General features: G+C 37.8%; 1 protein-coding gene across 3 annotated transcripts; it reads left to right on the plus strand.

Annotated features, from left to right (window-relative positions):
- Positions 1 to 4,811: 4,811 nt before the first annotated feature.
- On the plus strand, positions 4,812 to 19,737 carry LOC144439929 (uncharacterized). 3 transcript variants are annotated; one of them, XM_078129164.1, is made up of 3 exons: positions 4,812 to 5,172; positions 16,749 to 17,081; positions 19,241 to 19,737. In XM_078129164.1, exons 2-3 carry the CDS (start codon positions 16,754 to 16,756, stop codon positions 19,318 to 19,320), a joined length of 408 nt encoding a protein of 135 aa, XP_077985290.1. In that variant the 5' UTR covers positions 4,812 to 5,172; positions 16,749 to 16,753; the 3' UTR covers positions 19,321 to 19,737. The 3 variants fall into 3 exon arrangements, with proteins under 3 accessions (XP_077985290.1, XP_077985303.1, XP_077985295.1); XM_078129177.1 differs by lacking the exon at positions 4,812 to 5,172 and adding an exon at positions 15,628 to 15,694; XM_078129169.1 differs by lacking the exon at positions 4,812 to 5,172 and adding an exon at positions 16,238 to 16,374.
- The last annotated feature ends 1,069 nt before the right edge of the window (positions 19,738 to 20,806 follow it).

Consider the following 20,806-nt stretch of genomic DNA (forward strand, 5'->3'; position numbering starts at 1 on the left):
TGCCAACAACCAATCACATTATCGGTTACAGTTTAATGCACTGTAATAGTTTTGAAATCATCATTGGGCTACCTTTTTCCCGCGTTCAATTCATGCTTGCAGTAAGACACCAACATACTAGAAATTCCAACAACCGTAACGTCGTTTAGACTGTTTTGCTTGTCAAAGTATTATTTCTTCTGTAACCCCTTGAATATGGTATCAACTGGCATCGTTCCAGACAGTCAATTTAGAACGTCCCAATAGCATTGTGCCAGCAGCAGTACAAATCTATTCGTATCCGGCCGACGAACTCTTGTGGGGTTAAACCTCTGCTCTTGAGCATTTCGTGTTTGACCAACGGCAACGAAAGTCGAGACTTCCTATGATATTTACACCCAATTCTAACAATGAACAACTTCGCTTTGACTACTGGTAGCCACATATATCCAGTGACCCTGCTGTAACAGGAAGAGTGTCAAGGAAAGCAAAGAGCCTGCAGTGAAATAGTTAATGCGTGTCTTCCTCTCAGCTTCCTGGCTTTGCAACGTGGAATAATGGCAAACCTATGTTACAACTGAGTGTTAGAGAGGAAATTGACGAAACACTGAAATAAATCAAAAGTTAAGAAAAGTTAATATTAGCATTTATTTCACATGCATGTTCTTGTACTTATATTATAAAGATACATTGAATTATGAAATTCCAAGTTTACAATTCACATATGTTTCATTAATATCATTTGACATAAAAGATCTGTCTTCTCTATAGCATACTTCAGCGTCATGGTCGTGAACTGCTAACTACACGGCTGCTCTATTCGAGAACAAGCAAAGGCGGAGGGCAAACAACAAAGTATGGGTATAATAAGCGAGGAACTTGGACTATTTTGGACACCCAAAGGGATGTCCTAGGCTCCAAACTGGTAGCAAAGCAAAGATACTCAAATAACAAATATAATATATACAGTTACTACGATAAAGAGAATAACCATGGAAACAATTTACCTTTGCCTTAATTTGGTCATTTGTTATTTCTTTCAATGTACAATTTGAATACAACAAACTTAGTAAAGAGTAAAAGACAGCTGACAAAGGTGAAAGCCATAACTCGCCGTCATGTTCTAAGAAATTTATATAGCACACAAAAATGAAGTTAGAGCCGAACAGGCTATTAACAGTAGTGAACATAATGAAAGTAACTCATTAGAGAGCCTTCAGTTAGGATAGGGATGGAGGGGGGGGGGGGTCAAGATATACTTGAAAACTTGACTTCATGTAAACACCCTCCCCCTCCTTGCGATGAATTGATGTGACACATCGTTACAATGATTTGGTGTGACGTACCGTTACAATGATTTGATGTGACATACCGTTACAATGATTTGATGTGACGTGCCGTTATAATGATTTGACGTGACTGACACATCGTTACAATGATTTGATGTGACGTATCGTTACAGTGATTTGATGTGATATGCCGTTACATTGATTTGATGACATACCGTTACAACTTGATGATTTGATGTGACACATCGTTACAATGATTTGATGTGACACATCGTTACAATGATTTGATGTGACGTACCGTTACAATGATTTGATGTGACCCGTGACGTACCGTTACAATGATTTGATGTGACGTATCGTTACAGTGATTTGATGTGATATGCCGTTACATTGATTTGATGACATACCGTTACAACTTGATGATTTGATGTGACACATCGTTACAATGATTTGATGTGACACATCGTTACAGTGATTTGATGTGACGTACCGTTACAATGATTTGATGTGACCCGTGACGTACCGTTACAATGATTTGATGTGACGTATCGTTACAGTGATTTGATGTGATATGCCGTTACATTGATTTGATGACATACCGTTACAACTTGATGATTTGATGTGACACATCGTTACAATGATTTGATGTGACACATCGTTACAATGATTTGATGTGACGTACCGTTACAATGATTTGATGTGACCCGTGACGTACCGTTGCAATGATTTGATGTGACACACCATTATAATGATTTGATATGACACATCGTTACTAGGATTTGATTTAACACGTCGTTAATTGCTTTGATTCCACTGTACAAATAGAAGAATTGACTTTTACTAGAAGTAAATTAAGAAGAAAGTGCAAATAGGGAAAAGATAAAAAGAACGAATGAAAGAAAGTTTGGCCCATGGCAAGGTAGCAAACAACCCATGGCAAGGTAGCAAACAACCCATGGCAAGGTAGCAAACAACTCATGGCAAGGTAGCAAACAACTCATGGCAAGGTAGCAAACAACTCATGGCAAGGTAGCAAACAACCCATGGCAAGGTAGCAAACAACCCATGGCAAGGTAGCAAACAACCCATGGCAAGGTAGCAAACAGCTCATGGCAAGGTAGCAAACAACCCATGGCAAGGTAGCAAACAACTCATGGCAAGGTAGCAAACAGCCCATGGCAAGGTAGCAAACAACTCATGGCAAGGTAGCAAACAACTCATGGCAAGGTAGCAAACAACCCATGGCATGGTAGCAAACAACTCATGGCAAGGTAGCAAACATCCCATGGCATGGTAGCAAACAACCCATGGCAAGGTAGCAAACAACCCATGACAAGGTAGCAAACAACCCATGACAAGGTAGCAAACAGCCCATGGCAAGGTAGCAAACAGCCCATGGCAAGGTAGCAAACAACCCATGGCAAGGTAGCAAACAACTCATGGCAAGGTAGCAAACAACCCATGGCAAGGTAGCAAACAACCCATGGCAAGGTAGCAAACAACTCATTAGGCCCATGGCAAGGTAGCAAACAACTCATTAAATATGTTTAATCGCCTGTAAATGTTATTTTCTTGTGTCACTATATCTACATTGAATAGACTGCATTGAATAGTTACTGTGTCGAAAGGGTTATCCAAGGAGCTGTTCCCCAAATACACGTCACTTTATCTTTGCTTTCATTTACCCATCCCATGATGCTACGAATACAAACACCTCATATTTTTTAAAAAGAATGTGATACTAGTAAATGTGAGATATATGTAGAGAAGTGATAACTGTGAGATTTGCCGCATATATAGAGAAGTGATAACTGTGAGATTTGCCGCATATATAGAGAAGTGATCGATAACTGTGAGATTTGCCGCATACATAGAGAAGTGATAACTGTGAGATTTGCTGCATACATAGAGAAGTGATAACTGTGAGATTTGTCGCATATTTAGAGAATGATAAATATGAGATTTGCCGAATATATAGAGAAGTGATAACTTTGAGATTTGCCGCATATTTAGGGAATTGATAACTGTGAGATTTGCCGTGGATATAGAGAAGTGATAACTGTGAGATTTGCCGACATTTATATGTAAGATGTGTTATATATAGAGAGAATGATAACTGTGAGAATGTGTTGTAACTGCAGACAATACCAATACCGTCGTCGTAACAGTCATTTGCAATGGATTAGGTGTGTAAACTACGAACAAAACACTAGGTATATTATTTGGTCACATGTTTGTATAGTCCGTTATGCATGAGTAAACGAGTCATTCTTAATTTCTTCGTTCTTCATGGACAATTAATGAATCAAACCTAACAGCTATACTGTTGATAAATTCTATTTGTTGGAGTTTAATGGTTTCAAGTGGTTCCATTCAATGTTGAAGAGAAACTGCAGAAAAAAATGTCTTCATTGTTTGGTTTATGTGAGAGAAAGAATGCCAAATAGTCCCGACCGATATAATTCATTGCAAATATAAATCAATTTGGGCTTCCGTTCAGTTTGCGTGTGTGTCAACATTACCATCCAAGTTAGGTGAATCCGACCGCTGGACTGTATAAGTGACAGCTTAATAGAAACTTATAAACTCAGCTTGCGCCCCTTTAAATATGGCACTGGCCCATGTCAGTTGTACTTGAGATAGAATTATCCCAATTAGACGTATAACTGAACATCAGACCACTAACTGAGCTGCAACCTATGGTAAGACACTATAGAGGGCTATGGCTTGCCAAACTTGGTTTGTTATATTAACATGTTATGGGGCGAACAACACTCCATAAAGAGTGGGTATAGAAGAGAACAATCGCTAGTTTCCGAGAAAAAATTCTTTATTAGAAATGACACCGACGTTTCAGTCTCCCACAAGAGATCCTTTTCAGGGATAGGCTATAAACAACATTGTATTGTATAAAGTGCACGGTATTCATCATACCTGCTCCAACCGGTAGACATTTCTAATAAACTAGACCGTGTTTTCTTTCCTACCCACTACCATATTGCTATCAAGTCCTGTTTCCATATACAACAACTAACGTTCGTCTGTAGTTGCACTGATACACATTCTGCTTACAAACCAATCAAAAGATTGTTAACTGTCTACATTTCTGTTTATAAATAAGTCGGATCGAGACAAACGTCTGTTAAAATAGTTTGAAACGCTATACATATCAAATGTGAGAGTTCGCCTCAGGATATGTTTTTGTCCCCAAAAGTTGCCATTTAATCACAATTGAGTAATAAAGTCAGAAGTGCTCTTCCATCTATTGCCGTTCCTCCAGTCATTTTGACACAGGACCTTTCTCAATGTTTTTTATTATTATTCACAACATACAAACGCATAATTTTCCTTGGAAGGTTTGCACATTGACTTTAGTATCCAGTTTTATGAATTCTCTACAAATTGTTCATAGCAGTATGATATGAGATTCTATATACCTAGGTGCGTGTGGGGGTGTTGTTTCCGGTTAACGAGATGTGTGTGTGTGGGGGGGGGGGAGAGACGTTATCGTAACAGCTTCAATGTGTCCAATGAAAGAATCGAGTCATTTAGTGATCTGTGGGATTCAGTCAGTTCTTATTCAGTGCACATAAATGACATTTGGTTCACACTGGGCGTTTTTCCTTTCGTAATACAGAAAGGCAGTTCCATACCTTTTTAACACTCTCAATTGTGTATTTGTTCTCCCTTTGGCTCCAAACAGTCGACACCCACGGACATCACACAAATACGGCTGGTCACTGACACTCGCAGCCTGAATTCAATAGGCAGTAAGGCGATATAGATAGTCACTCTGTCTTGGCTATATATTTGAATTGGACACTCTACAATACTATTTTCAAACTTTTCTGATTGGTATACTTAAGTCACACAGTCGTTAGAAATCTGAAGACACAGATATAAGGTAAGCAGTATCAACTTATCTTGGTAAATTAATGTAGAATGTGTATCGACTAAGTAAATTCGTTTATTTTAACAATTTCTAGGTAATCAGCCCCATTGTTTAGTCATTTTAAAATAGTTATAGGAACAAAGTTCAGCGATTGGTCATTGTTGTGGTCTTATTAAACTAACCAAGTAGATTCAACTCCAAACAGTATGCAAGTGTATGTATACTCATAGACTACACGAAATGATATTCTTCGAATTCATAGCTCTATGTGTTCCACCTATCAATGATCGAATGGATATTGCGAATCAAACTGCACGAACCCCGTACTTTAAGTCAAAGATCTACTACTGTATTGCCATTAAGTAACGTGACGTACACAGACTCCATGTCGTTTTCGCCGAGCGGTTCAAGTTCACCAGTATACTGGGCGGTACATGTCTGCTCAGACGATGAAAGGAAGGATAATGTCTTAGATGTATGGTAACCGTCGCCCACTGAAAACCATGAAATTGTAGGCTATATTTCGTTCATTTTGGTGGTGACGATGATGTACAATGAAAACCTGTTTACAAAATTAACGTTACTATCATAGCTTCCACCTATCCTCTTAAGTTACACCAGTGTGCCTATAACTGTACGATATAACGATGATCGATTGCAAGTTCACACGATGTTATCGTTACATTCATTAACTGGTCAAACACCGTGTTATTTTCTTTCACGACATTACTATTTGAGCTGTCATCGAGTTGAGAGGCATGGACTGTTTCACTGCCATGCATGCTGCTTAAACTAAAGTTCGTCGACATCCGTCACAACATTGGGTAGACTTCACGTGTTGAAGTCGTCAGAGTATAATGAATGAATGCCTTCATATCAAATAGGGATATAATGTTACAGTTATTCTATCTATAAACATTATGTGATCAGACTATAGAGTAAAGAGTATACATTGAATACCTGTATGTAATGTGTGTATCTATCATAGGTGTGATATACTGAATTTAGTCGCATTATTGTATTTTCACTCTGTTTGTTTGGTTGGTTGTTGTTGCTGTTTTTTGGGGGTTTTTTGTTTGTTTTTTCTTCTTTTTTTCTGTTTGTTTTTTTTTGGGGGGGTTGAAAGTTGCTTCATCCGGTTTCGATTCTCTCCTTAACCTTTTCGACATGCAGTTATTTTCTATGATTCATCTAATCTGTGTACTATTAGTACACCTGTCAAATGTCATAGTACTTAGTTTTGTTTGCAGACACGTTGCACAGTATTCAGATAAATGATTCCGACAGTTTGCATACAGTCCAAAACTCTCAGTTTATCAAACGCTGTGTGGCACGTATTGATCATTTCCATGATGATTCTGACGACTGTAGCTACAATTATGTTACTATTTGTAACAACAGTCAAGTTCTATCACCATATAGAAACAGGACCAAGCAAGTTATATGTGCATGCCTCAACCCCACCATTTATTGATCGTCACCGAAAATTTCAGTCAACTGATAGGAAAGTTTAACACGAGCCTTGGATTGCGATGGGTTCTTTTTACCGGCAGTAAAATTTGATGAATTCTTACGGCAACATTGATATGCCAATTTCAACAAAAGTAATACTAACGCAGAAAAAACCGAGAATTTGCCCGAAGTTGCTTTGTTATTCTCAACACATCTAAGTAAGTAAGAAACAAAGTCAAGCTGTCAGTGTGTAGAATTAATTCACACACTTTTCCATAGTCTGTTTTTCTTCTAAGTAGCTCACCCTTTGGCGTGAAATTAAACCGCACGCTGCTTGTTTGTTTTGCGTTTTCTGTAATTCAATGTATTATTGTTCTTTCTATCACTAGCTGTGTTGTTTTACGTCTGTCTAGTCACTGGATGCCAAACTCCTCTACGTTCAAAACGAGTGTAGCAGTCACAATTGGAGCTAGTATACTGGCTATAATCACACTACGGCGTATGTCTACTCCTAGGAAATACGTGAGACCGTACTGTCGGCTCAACTATACAAAACAAACACATCTATCTCCTCATAATTACCATCAATTCCAACAACTATTCGTCTCTGACCCTCAAGTCACACTTGTGAAAATGTTCAGTAATCCTCTTTAACGTTAAGGTTCGCTTTAGAAACAGTCAGTCAAACGAGAGTCACTTTAACAGCTGTCGAGTTGAACTATTGGAACCCTCACATCCATGCATGTAATGAAAAGGCCAGATACATTGGTATGGTAATACGTGAAACTGGTGATTACATCCCCACATAATGTATTTCACAACATACTCGTCAACACACAGTGCCTATCTTTTCTCCATATAATATATACTATATAGAACCACTAGAACTATATAGAAACACTAGTAAATATATAGTAATATAAGAACTATATAGAACCACAAGAACTATATAGAAACACTAGAACTATATAGAAACACTCGACCTATATAGAAACGCTAGAACTATATAGAAACACTAGAACTATATAGAATCACTAGAACTATATAGAAACACTTGACCTATATAGAAACGCTAGAACTATATAGAACCACTAGTAACTATTTAGAAACACTAGTAAATACATAGTAATATAAGAACTATATAGAACCACTAGAACTATATAGAAACACTAGAACTATATAGAACCACTAGTAACTATATAGAAACACTAGTATATACATAGTAATATAAGAACTATATATAAACACTAGAACTATATAGAAAAACTTGACCTGTATAGAAACGCTAGAACTACATAATGATATGGATTACAGAGAATTTAACAAAACTTTGTCTGCATTTCAATGTTTTAAGAAATTTGTAGATTTTATACGTAAAGACAATCCAGGCCGTGATCATCGGTCAACAATTATGATAGTTCAAACTTCTAACAGATTTCACTGTCTGATGGTCAACTTTACGATCAAAAGCCCGAATGATTAAGATTGCCAAATGTTCGGCCTACGCCTCAAAGGCTGACATTAAATTTTAAGGGGACTTGGTCAACAACTTGATACTTTCTCTATAATTAAGTGTGTTATGTCAGTTCATTGAAACATCATGCATTGCTGAAGCATATATAGTTTAGAAGAAAAACATATCACACCAAACAAGCATCGAAATTTGAATTACATATACGTCATTTGGGGTGTACTGAATGACGTCATGATTTCATCATTACATTCTTTATGTGTTAATGTTGCGATAGAAATGGGACGAATCGTTAAAAATTATCAGTTGCGTAAATGAGTCGAACAGGAACAATTCGACAGTAGCAAACTACATAAAAGGCAAGTTCCGAGCTTGCCATTCCGAGCTTGTTATCTTCATAAACTGAGTAAAGCATTCACTTCAACAACTGATTGTTTATAGGTAAATTAATAATGTTGTCAAAGTGAATACACTACACTCATACACAAGAAATGAGACGATAATGAATTCATTTGGTATTTATGGGTGATACTCTGACATCTAATGGCGTCAATCTAACTTTTTACAGATATCCCCACATATAAATGAACCACTGGCCTATATTATGTGAAATGTCCTACCAACAAAGTATCCATTTCCCAGGTTGGCCTGTATGTAAATCTTAGACTATAGTGGTGTGAGATGTGATTAATATTAAAGTTGACTTACTAGGCGGTCAGAAAATAAATAATTTCTTGCACATACAATAAACAAATCAATCCTTCTAAAAATCAATCAATCAAAAAGTCAATCTTTCGTCATGAAAAGACACGGCGGATATTACCATATGATAATGTATTAGAGAGTCTTTACATATTAGGAGCTTTCATGAGAGGGAGATTGGGCCTGGAGAAATCAAACCTAGTATTTTGCATATATGATAAAGTGTGATCCTCTCCGATTCCATCTTCTAAAACATGGCCGTCCCCAGTTTCATTCCCATATAGGATGACCCCCTTCAAATAGATATAGAAAAAAAGTTAAATTGCTGACAGAAGAGCAAAGATATGCGAGTCTTAGAAGCAATGGTATAGGACTCTATTTCACAACTGCCACAATATTGATACACTAATACCACCAATACCTACCAGTTCAATGTCCTGTAATAATTAAATCCTGTGTTTGAATCAGAGCTGAAGGCCAGAAGACTAAATGGGCGCATTACATTAAATTGCCTGAATGGAGGTCAACATACCCTCCATATTATATCCCCAATATCTTACCATACTGTTCCCCATTCACCCTACCTACTCCTCTTCACACACCACAACTAACAAGTAATTCACGACATTGTTGTCAGCAGTGATTTTCATTTGATGTTCAGGTGATACGGTACAGTGGTGGCATTGGTGGGACGTGTGAATGATGGGATGCCGAATTCACAAAATAATGTAAAAGTAGATAACACAATGAGTCAAAATGAATGTGACCCTCCCTATTTCCATTTTATTCAATATGTCGCTCCCCAACCATTATGTACAATCCGACAACCCCATTCCCCGGTCCTCCTTATCTAAAATTACTGAGGACTTCCTTAGCTCCACTTTCCTAATTAACCGTGGTTTATAATGTCTTATCCATGGCCCAAAATGGCATAGACTAAATCTGGACTGGGCTGCTGGACTGGCTCTAAGGCTTGGGTGCTGGACTGGCTCTAAGGCTTGGGTGCTGGGCTGACTCTCAGGCTTGGGTGCTGGGCTGGCTCTAAGACCTGGGTGCTGGATTGGCTCTAAGGCTTGGGTGCTGGACTGGCTCTAAGGCTTGGGTGCTGGGCTGGCTCTAAGGCCTGGGTGCTGGACTGGCTCTAAGGCTTGGGTGCTGGGCTGGCTCTAAGGCTTGGGTGCTGGGCTGGCTCTAAGGCTTGGGTGCTGGGCTGGGTTGGGTTCTCCGAAATTGAATGATGATCAATAAAAATTACTTTAAGCTATAGTAAGTTTTTCTATGGTACTGTCTGTTTATTTTTCAAATCACTGAGGCATAATTATAAACTGACACCAAATTAGGGAGTGGCTTCTTTTGAGGAGTGGAACCTAAGAATTTTACTGATGAGAGACACCCCTGCAATAAAATGCATAAAATGGGGTTTTCCCAATTTCCAAAGTTGTACAATTCCCCATAGCATGTTGTGTTGTGTTATGTTGTGTTGTGTTGTGTTGTGTTGTGTTGTGTTGTGTTGTGTTGTGTTGTGTTGTCTCGTGTCAAAATACATTCACGATACAGTACAGTTCTGCAGTCATGGTAAAGAAATGATAAACCTAAGGTAGGGATGACTACTGATCACATGATAATTCATATATTTCTGTGCATTGGGATGGCAGTTCCCAGAAAGCAGAATACTCCGGTCCCCCTGTATATAAATAATATACTCTCCCTTATGTAACCTCTGTTTAATGCATCAGTGTTTTGGAGAATTTACAGACAGAAACAAAACATTTTTTAGTATAGCATTTCGTACTTTTTGTTGATTATAATTACCAACTGCCCCGCCAAAGAGCCCAGCCCAGATTTTATCATATGCCAAGTAAATGGTACGATTACAGTAGGTTATGGTGTTTTCAATATGATCATAGAGGGCGTTGGCAAACAAGACAGATATTTTGCTTGATCTATGGCTCCTGCAGATCAAAATGCTATCATAAATTCTCGATGTGACCATCGATATCATTGGCCTTTTAAGATAACTCTTGAATGTCTTAAAAGTCAACTATAAAGATATGACAGGGAATGTCTACTGCGTGTAAACGTGCCAACAATTGTATACATTTCTGGTATGTACTTTTATCTTCAGGGCCATTTCACTGAACAGTATGACAGCGATAAAAACACATCCCGCAAACTGTTTATTTACAAACCTAAGTCCTTTCCGTAACTCGAAACAAAATGGTTAAATTGAAGTCAAGAAGAAAACTCTGTCCGTCTATATGGACATGGTGTTTATGTGCATACATTGCCGTACTCGCATGCACATGGTCTATTGTGCGTCTGTGTCTTCAACAAGTTGAATATGTCGTTAGAGAAATACTCGCCTTGTAAAACTCTTGGTCATATAATCTCCTCGGACACGTCCCAGAACGAAGCCAGATGACACCGGGGGGGGGGGGTACTCCTGTCTATGGGTATACGTGTATGTGTCGTCCTTTGGGGTGGTTTTTATTGCCCTTTGGTCTAAATGGGTACTGTATTTTTAAGATATAAAGAGTCTAAAACGGGCTCCACTTTACACAATTTTCGATTTTGTTTGGTTTAAAATGAGGTCCTGGAAGGAACCACATAATAAATTCTCGACTGATTCGGAATTTATGGGAATTTCCTTCGGAATTTCACCCAGCTAATTCACCGGTTGATATTTTCATATCGGCAATTATGTATTTTGGTCTCAAATTGGGGTTTCTAAAAACTTGAATGGTCTAAAATGGGGTATTGGTTTTTAGTCAAAATAGGTCTCAAATGAGGTTTGAGGTTGGCAACATTTTCCACACACCCCTACCAGACCTGGCCAGTGGTACCCCCTCGGGGATGACATCAAATCACAGCCCAGATATTAGTCACATTCTTACTACAATCATACACCCTCCACCCACTGAAGGGGCTATGCTACTATATAGTAACACCAGATTAAAATCATTTGTTTTCCTGCTCGTATATCTTTTCCTTTTTTCAGATAAACAGATAAACATCTGCCAGACAGTATAAGCATCTATATATTAACATAGGTATTTCAATTTGCATATAATTACACAAGTATGTAAGCATGTGTCCATTCGCTTCAAGTTGAATACAGACTAGACACTCTAAAATCCCTTAATACCTCAGACACTCACTTTAAAATCGCCTTAACTCCTTCAATCAGTGAAGATGTCCGTCTAGTGTCTTTATAGCCGTTAAGAACTATCTTCTTTGTTGGTACAATCATGCTAAATTTCAGGGCCATTTGAAGTAACAGGCAAAGTGATTGCTTTTATTTCAAAGTTAGTGGTACTTTTGTGAAGATAATGACTAGTTTGGAGTGTGAGTGTTCATCGCGACCACCAAAGGAGGCCAAGACTATTGATAACTTTAACATGTCACAAATTGCACCCATAGACTGGTAAAATCGTTACATTTATGACAAAAAATGTCATTGTTGATCGTTTATTACAGTTGATAGGGATGTACTAGATATCAAGTACGATGCATTCATATTATACTAAGTCTTGTTCATTCCAATGGATACGGACTACCTTTATGAGTTTGCTTTCTACAAGGAGTGTCTACCAACGTGATCACAGTGGTCGTCCTCACCACATCCAACCATTACAGAATAGATTATATTAGATCACGATCACAGATTTCGTTGCATTCTTGAAGTCTTGAAATCGACAAATTGTAAATTATCTTGCAATTTATTCATGGTAATTATCTCCACTCCCCGAAGTACTCGGTTTCAAAAAAGACACCATGATGGCAGTATGCTCCGAAAGCTAATTAACATAGGGAGATTAGTTAGATTTGACATGTCATTAGAAGTTTTCTGCTTTCTTGTCCAAAACAAAGATCTGCAAGAGTCTGATGTCGGCCATAACCCTGAGTACGAGTAATCACATTCACAGGAAGTTGATAATCTCTAATCACGAAAGTTTCGATCGCCTCTACTTGAAGGAGAACATGTGTTTTGTAAAAAGTCTAAACCGCCTTTGAATAATTTGAATACAACCACGTTCACTTCACTGTTATAAATAACCCTGATTAGGCGTAAAACAATTGTGTGGTTCCGATTACATTCAATTTTAAAAAAAGGTGGGGTAGATAGATTTGTTATTTCATTTTATTTTTTTTTTCATGTGTGAATGTCTAGTTCAGGTTTTCCATTGTTTTCCAAATGGTCTCTGTACATGTGTTGTTTATTTCTTCCTATCAGATGTACAGCCATTGCAGATTGGAACTTGGAATAGTTTTACATGGTCTTTTTAAGTTGATGTCAGTTTCCGCATCCACTATTTTTTGCGAGACTTCACACGATTTTCGCGATTTTATTATTATTTTTCATAAATACTTTTAAGAGGGTCGGCGTGAAAAACTAGGTGGGGTAGGGTAACCAGAATCAAACTACTTTTTGTATTTGGCCTTATGTCATCGCCTAAAACTAAATACAACCACTTTCACTTCACTGTTACAAATAACCAGATCAGCCCATAGCCTGAAACTGAATGCAACCATTAATAATCAGTCATCGATCAATCTAAAAAACTTGATGTTCTATAGTCAAACATATCAGGAGACAATACATTACAACACACCCTTCCCACCTTCTCCTCTATACATGTCTGCTCATTCGACTAGTTAATTGACTTAGTTTTACGGCATGGTGAACAAAATCACAGCCTAAATGCTATACGTAAATGAAAACACACTAAAATATGTCAAACTGAAAGAAAGAGAAAATAATAGCACCGATGGTATGTATCAGTATGCCTACAGTAAAAAATGTTTTGTCTGATACATCAAAGTTGACCTGTCGTCTGTTTTCTATTTCAGTAGCCTCCAGACTATAAAAACGCAGTAAATGACGAATTATTCTTGTCGTAAGCATTGCCATGACGACGAGGAATGTTGGTGTTTATCTCTTTTGTTGTTTGTAGAATTGGCTACACTTGTTATTAGTATTAACTGTCTCTTCATTTTGCCACTATTATTCTTTGCGCTTGATTTCGCTCAGAGTCATCATAGAAGATTAAAAAACAACACCTATATTAAGTCCACATTGTTTTTAATTGTTGAATGGATAATAGTCAACATGTCGTTGCAGTTCCTTTTCCAGATATTGTTTTACCTGAAAATATAGCCCCATAACTGAAACGTTTCAACGTTAGTAACCCTGTCTGTAAAACAAGATAGTCTTTAAGTTTTCTCCAACGTCACGTTAAAAAAATTCAAATTACAGTTAGTCTTAGAGAATGTAGTTTCCAAGTGTTAACTAGTTAATTTTTCGCGTGCTGAATTGCAAAGGCAAAGATAAGGTTACAGCCACAATTTAGTGTTGTGGACACTTCACTAGTCCTCATCAATACCGCATAGTGTATAAAACAAGGTTAAAGCTAGTATCACCGCAAAATTAGAATTTTGTTAAGAGAGTATTAGATAGTATTAGATAGTAGCAATGTTTATGTATAGTGTCTTTATTCATGTCTTTATTGATTATCTGCCATTACTTGTTTATGGGTATTAGTCTGTCTCTTTTTCCGTGGATAGTTTAATTTTAAGGATTTATATCTGTATATTATTCTCATTCCTAGTGTATTTTTTTAATATGTCTCTCCATTGTGAAGTCCGATAATTATTATATTCATGGATGAATTACTTTGCATCGACACAAATTACGACGGGAGTAATACAACATTTTAAATGGTGATCTTTTGGAATTGTCAAGATGGAGACCTTACTGAGTACTAAAGCGCTTGTTTTCGTCAAATTATCTTTCGAAATTGCACATGGAGAGAGACCCAGTTAGTCATTAGCCTCGGGGGGGGGGGGGGGGGGTTGCCAGTGGTCTTCTCCTTTAAGGGTGTGTGGCCAACTTGAATACTGCCAACCCAAGACGCCATTTAGACCTTTACAGGTTTTGCGGAGATCTACTTTTAGACCAAAATACAAATTTGTAGTAGTTTCATACTAAGGTAATGGTAGATGATCGTAGATCACAAAATGTAGGTTCCACTCTTGTATGTTCTTTCCTCAGGACGCAACATTTTGGCAAAGTTATGATTTGGTAAAGGTCAATGGACCACATATAGACCAAGCAAAATTTAAAATAAAGTAGTGTGTACCCCGTGTTAGACTTTTCAGCTCGAAAAAAACACTTCCCAAAGGGCGGCACATATATGTATGGTCAAATACGGAGAATGACCCCACCCCCACACCCCCACCCCCAAGTTAGCCCAACACATGGAGTGGGTCAGTAAATATTCATGATAGGTCATGGTTTTGACCCACTCCACGTGTTGGGCTAACTCGCGGGAGTGGAGGGGTGGGGGTCATTCTCCGTATTTGACTATACCTATATCATGTATATCAGTTTGAACTTTACAAGTATTGAAGTTACAATTAATATCTTGAACTCTTTAAAACACATGTACTTTGTGATGAACACTCGGACCATGAACTAATTCACACACACACACACACACACACACACACACACACACACACACACACACACACACACACACACACATACATCCACACACACACACACTGTTACTAAATGACTGTATGTTTTGGTGATTTATTGTTTTTGGATGATATGATATGATATGATATGATATGATATGATATGATATGATATGATATGATATGATAATATGATATGATATGATACACTATACGAAAAGTCATATTTGACTATGTCTTTCCAACGGGGTAAATCTTTAGCAGAGGATGTGTAAATGTGGTGAGTATGAGACGAAGTGACACCTTTGACTTAATTTACCTCCGGTGACCTCTCCCCTGGGGGCTGTAAACAGTCATAAGTGTCACTTTGTCTCATACTACCCATTGACAGAGATGGTAGTTAGGTGGGTCACAGGTAGGGTAAAGGTGGGTAAATTTGACTTTTCGTATAGTGATATGATATATGATATGATATGATATGATATGATATGATATGATATGATATGATATGAATACAGAAGTTAAGGATTCAATAAACCCGCCCAGGTAATAGAGTGCACGAATAGGCAAGCACGCAATTTCCGATCAACGTGTCCTTTGCAAGCCTAAGTTGTCTATTTAGTGTAGTCGAGAGACTTTTCTTGACATTCAACTTTCCTTGGCGTCACTATCTAACTTTCTGTTCGGAGTACTACTACTAGTAACACCTAGACAAGTTTCTGGGCCGTCGTCATTGACGGTTTGTTTTCTAGAGAGGAATTTTTACTTTAACTTTTGAAATGTATCCAAGAATTTGTAAAGGAAGCAATCAAACTTGGTGAATTAAGGACAAAATAGTTGAAATTCTAAAGATTCTTTGTACATACAGTCATTGAGTGAAAATAACGTAACAGAAATTCCTTTGTGTTGTCTGAATTCAAGAAGCCGTATCTAATTATTCAGTTGGGTTTTCTGATTGTCATCTCATTGTCATCTGGTTAATGTCTGTATTTTGCTTGAGTGAACTCAAGGTGAAACTCACACTGCGATAGTCAAAACAACCTTCACCATCCAGTAGGTAGTCCCACAGTGCAACTGACTTGTCACCTCGGCTTGTCGCTATCCACGTATGTCTTTATCTCCGTTTTCACCTTGCGAAACGAAAGAGTTCAAGTAGTGTCATTATACATGGACCGTTTCTGAGATTAAGCTGTATATATACTAGTCAACTGAAGTATTATTATCCGTTTACCTTATACATCTATATCTGAATAACTTTTGATATAACTTTAACGTCTAACTTCATTTTTCGTGGTCTGATTTTTGAGTTTATATTCTTGTCGTGTACTTCGTTGGTTTGTCAAGGCCCAGAACACCACAAGAGGTGACAAAACGCAACGCCACCTATCGCTCGTCTTCATGTTTCAGGTCACAATAAGCTACCGTATCAGTTGTTCGCTGTAGATTGCACTATTTAACAACTCTGTTTTCTCATCTTCAGACACAATGTTGAGACAAGTCGGCCTGCTTCTAGTTCTGTGTACATTGGTGCTAACGGCATCTGTCAACGACGAGAAGGACGTTACCAACAAAGAGGTGAACGAGAAACAGCCTGTCTTGATCTACTCGGACGATGACAAGGTTCCACTTCCACTTGAGGGCCACGTGCCGAACTCAGAACAACTCGGAGAATTTCAGCCTGTGGAATTACCAACTGCTTTCACGCTTTACGATTTAGACAAAAATGGATTCGTAAACCTCGACGAATTAGCAGAAGCCACGGAAACAAAAGAAGAAGACGCCCAAAATCCATTTTATAACGCTGACCTTAACGGTAAGTATTTAATGACTGCGTGCTGTCATTGTTTTTGTTGTCGTCCGTGCTGTCGCCATTGTTGTTGTTGTTGTTGTTGTTGTTGTTGTTGTTGTTGTTGTTGTTGTTGTTGCTGCTGCTGCTGTAGTTTTGCTAAAGAGGAAGATAAACGGAATTTGGGTGTTTTTTTAGTTAAAAGTTGTAGGAGAGAACTCGTGCTATGACATTCACTAGTACTAGTACCGTAATGCATATCGCTATATAGTATTAAGTCCTGCTAAGGCTCACCAAACACACTCATCATGTAATGCTCTGCCCAACGATTATGTATATCGCTATATATCAAGTCCTGCCAAGGTCACCAAACACATTATGCAATGCACTGCCCAACGATTATGTTTACACTATGTTTATTCGAACACGTAATAATTCTCAGAGGATGGTTACAAAGCTCAGATGAAATAAGTAAAATACAATATAGTTTTAGTGCATGGATGTATTAGTGAGATCCATGGTTAGTGTGACATCATTCGGGATAAGGACTTTTTAAGACTCTAGGAATTAGTGTATTAGTTAGTGTACAACATGCACCTCCATGGCAGAGGGTACATGTATATGTGTGTGTTGGATCATTTGACCCACAAACAAACAAACAAACAAACAAACAAACAAACAAACAAACAACAACAACAACAACAACAACAACGACGACGACGACGACGACGACGACGACGACGACGACAACAACTACTACTACTACTACTACTACTACTACTACTACTACTACTACTACTATATTTATCCCGGTAACAGCTTTGTTGTCATAACCACCGTCATATTATCTTAAATTCAGATGACGATTACAGGTACATAACGATACGTCGAGTTTGTATGGGATGGTATAGCGATTTGTTTTAACAAATTCAAACGCTACAGACATTGTTTGACATGAATACATAAGTGTATAAACAAAAGATTGAGTCACTGACTTTGACTTTGACGTACAATACTTCCATTGATTACTTCAAGGACAATAACAGCCTAAATAGACAACGCCTCTTACGTCATGGTAATCTAAATAATAATTGTCTCCCAAGGAAAAGTCCGCGGTCTCTTGACTAAAGCTAAAATAACAGTAGGATCATTTAGTTATATTGGCTTTACGTACGAGTAGATGGCTGATTTAAAACAATTATAAGATTAAAAGTAACCAAATAGAATAGACGACAGTCATATGTGTAATATTGAGTAGACTATTCTGTATATACTTATATAGGCCCTGGAGTCATGGAAGTGGAGAAGGTCGTGTTCGTATTTTCAGCACATTTGTCATTCTGTTGCAACGTCAGTGGTAAATTACTGATAGGCAGGTTTGGTGGTCATTATCAGAATTCAGAATACAACCTACTAAGTACACACCAACTTGGCTATTTGTCTTGAAAGTCACCCCCCCCCCCCCATGCTGTAAAGACAGTATGTCGAGTTAGATAGCCAAGTCTCTGAGGTAAAATACTACATGTTCCTGTGATTTGTCCCCGATATCAATAGGTCTGTCACCGCCATCTGCCCTTGTATCTCCATGATGAAACTATAAAGATGATCATAATTATATAGTCATGGCAAGTGTGTCAATGTACGCAGAGAATGGTTTCATCTCTAATGTATTCTATGACAAGGGTTGCATGTGCCATTATGTCAATCTTGGAGTGACGTCATCTGAGACTCGTTACAGATACGATTGGTGGTGAGACAACCAATAACGTCATGTGACCTGTAACAACGGCATTCTTCGACCCTTTACTTGTTGAACCAACCAAAATAGGCCGAAACAACAAACAGCTACTTGAAAGAAATAGTCATATTCGTCAAATATATCCTCCACAATTCTCTCTGCTTTTGTTTCGTTGTGATGTAACTTTTGCACATGGCGTGCGTAAATAATGTATCGTATCTTTACCTGATAATGAGAGTGAAAAGTAAATCACGGATGTTTAGGAAACCTTGGATGAGTTTTGATAGCAATATCCAGTACTTGATTATTTGAATCATGTGATTCAGAAATGTCAGTTGTCTTTTTTGAATGAAACACTGATTAAAAGTCTAAAACATATGATTTCATGAACTTTATGTTTAACACGAGTGACATATCTAACATGACTTTATTTCACTTGTATATGTAGGTGATGGTCAGTTAGATGAAGGCGAGTTTCAACAGGCTCCATGGGCCTTCAAACCAGAAGTTGAAGAAGAGAAATCGTGAACAGACACATTGCCATGGACAATTTCATCGCTGTAAACGCGACAACCTGCTAATATAAATAGGTGCTAAAGTGTTCCATTTCAACAACAGAATGGTTGGACGTTTTCATTTTGTTCAATTGTTCGTGATTCAGAATTAAAGACTCCAATCTGTTCCCACAGTGCCATACATCGTTGTAGTGTTGGCACTGGTTCATTCAACAGATACATTTGTAGGGTTGGGTTGGGAAGATCTTTTGTTCATTTTTTTTCCAGTAGAATTTAAAAATACAACAACGTAATTCTTGTGATAAATGCATTTATTAACATATAGTTGACATATAGTGCTATATCTACACAAGAAAAATAATGTACTAAAGACAAACTGATTTACAGCAAGCTATGACAGACTGCTTTATATATGTTCAATAAAAATATACAAAACCAAGATATCCGCATTTTATTTGATATCAATATCCACTATAGATTGCAGTGTATCGAGTGTGTCGATGTCTACTATAGATTACAGTGAGTGTGTCGATGTCAACTATAGATTGCAGTGAGTGTATCGATGTCTACTATAGATTGGAGTGAGTGTATCGATGTCTACTATAGATTACAGTGAGTGTATCGATGTCTACTATAGATTGCAGTGAGTGTATCGATGTCTACTATAGATTACAGTGAGTGTATCGATGTCTACTATAGATTGGAGTGAGTGTATCGATGTCTACTATAGATTGCAGTGAGTGTATCGATGTCTACTATAGATTGGAGTGAGTGTATCGATGTCTACTATAGATTGCAGTGAGTGTATCGATGTCTACTATAGATTACAGTGAGTGTATCGATGTCTACTATAGATTGCAGTGAGTGTATCGATGTCCTCTATAGATTGCAGTGAGTGTGTCGATGTCTACGATAGATTACAGTGAGTGTATTGATGTCTACTATAGATTGCAGTGAGTGTGTCGATGTCTACTATAGATTACAGTGAGTGTATCGATGTCTACTATAGATTACAGTGAGTGTGTCGATGTCTACTATATATTGCAGTGAGTGTATCGATGTCTACTATAGATTGCAGTGAGTGTATCAATGTCTACTATAGATTGCAGTGAGTGTGTCGATGTCCTCTATAGATTGCAGTGAGTGTGTCGATGTCTACTATAGATTGCAGTGAGTGTATCGATGTCCTCTATAGATTACAGTGAGTGTATCGATGTCTACTATAGATTGCAGTGAGTGTATCGATGTCCTCTATAGATTACAGTGAGTGTATCGATGTCTACTATAGATTACAGTGACTGTATCGATGTCTACTATAGATTACAGTGAGTGTATCGATGTCCTCTATATATTGCAGTGAGTGTATCGATGTCTACTATAGATTGCAGTGAGTGTGTCGATGTCAACTATAGATTGCAGTGAGTGTGTCGATGTCTACTATAGATTACAGTGAGTGTATCGGTGTCCTCTATAGATTGCAGTGAGTGTATCGATGTCTA

This window comes from Glandiceps talaboti, chromosome 1 (assembly GCF_964340395.1).
Source record: "Glandiceps talaboti chromosome 1, keGlaTala1.1, whole genome shotgun sequence".
Lineage (NCBI taxonomy): Eukaryota > Metazoa > Hemichordata > Enteropneusta > Spengelidae > Glandiceps > Glandiceps talaboti.

Excerpts from the sequence above, each read along its gene's own strand:
- LOC144439929 (XM_078129164.1), top strand. The coding sequence starts at position 16,754 with ATGTTGAGACAAGTCGGCCTGCTTCTAGTTCTGTGTACATTGGTGCTA. Across the intron at positions 17,082-19,240 it reads TTATAACGCTGACCTTAACG|GTGATGGTCAGTTAGATGAA; the intron begins GTAAGTATTTAA and ends TTGTATATGTAG.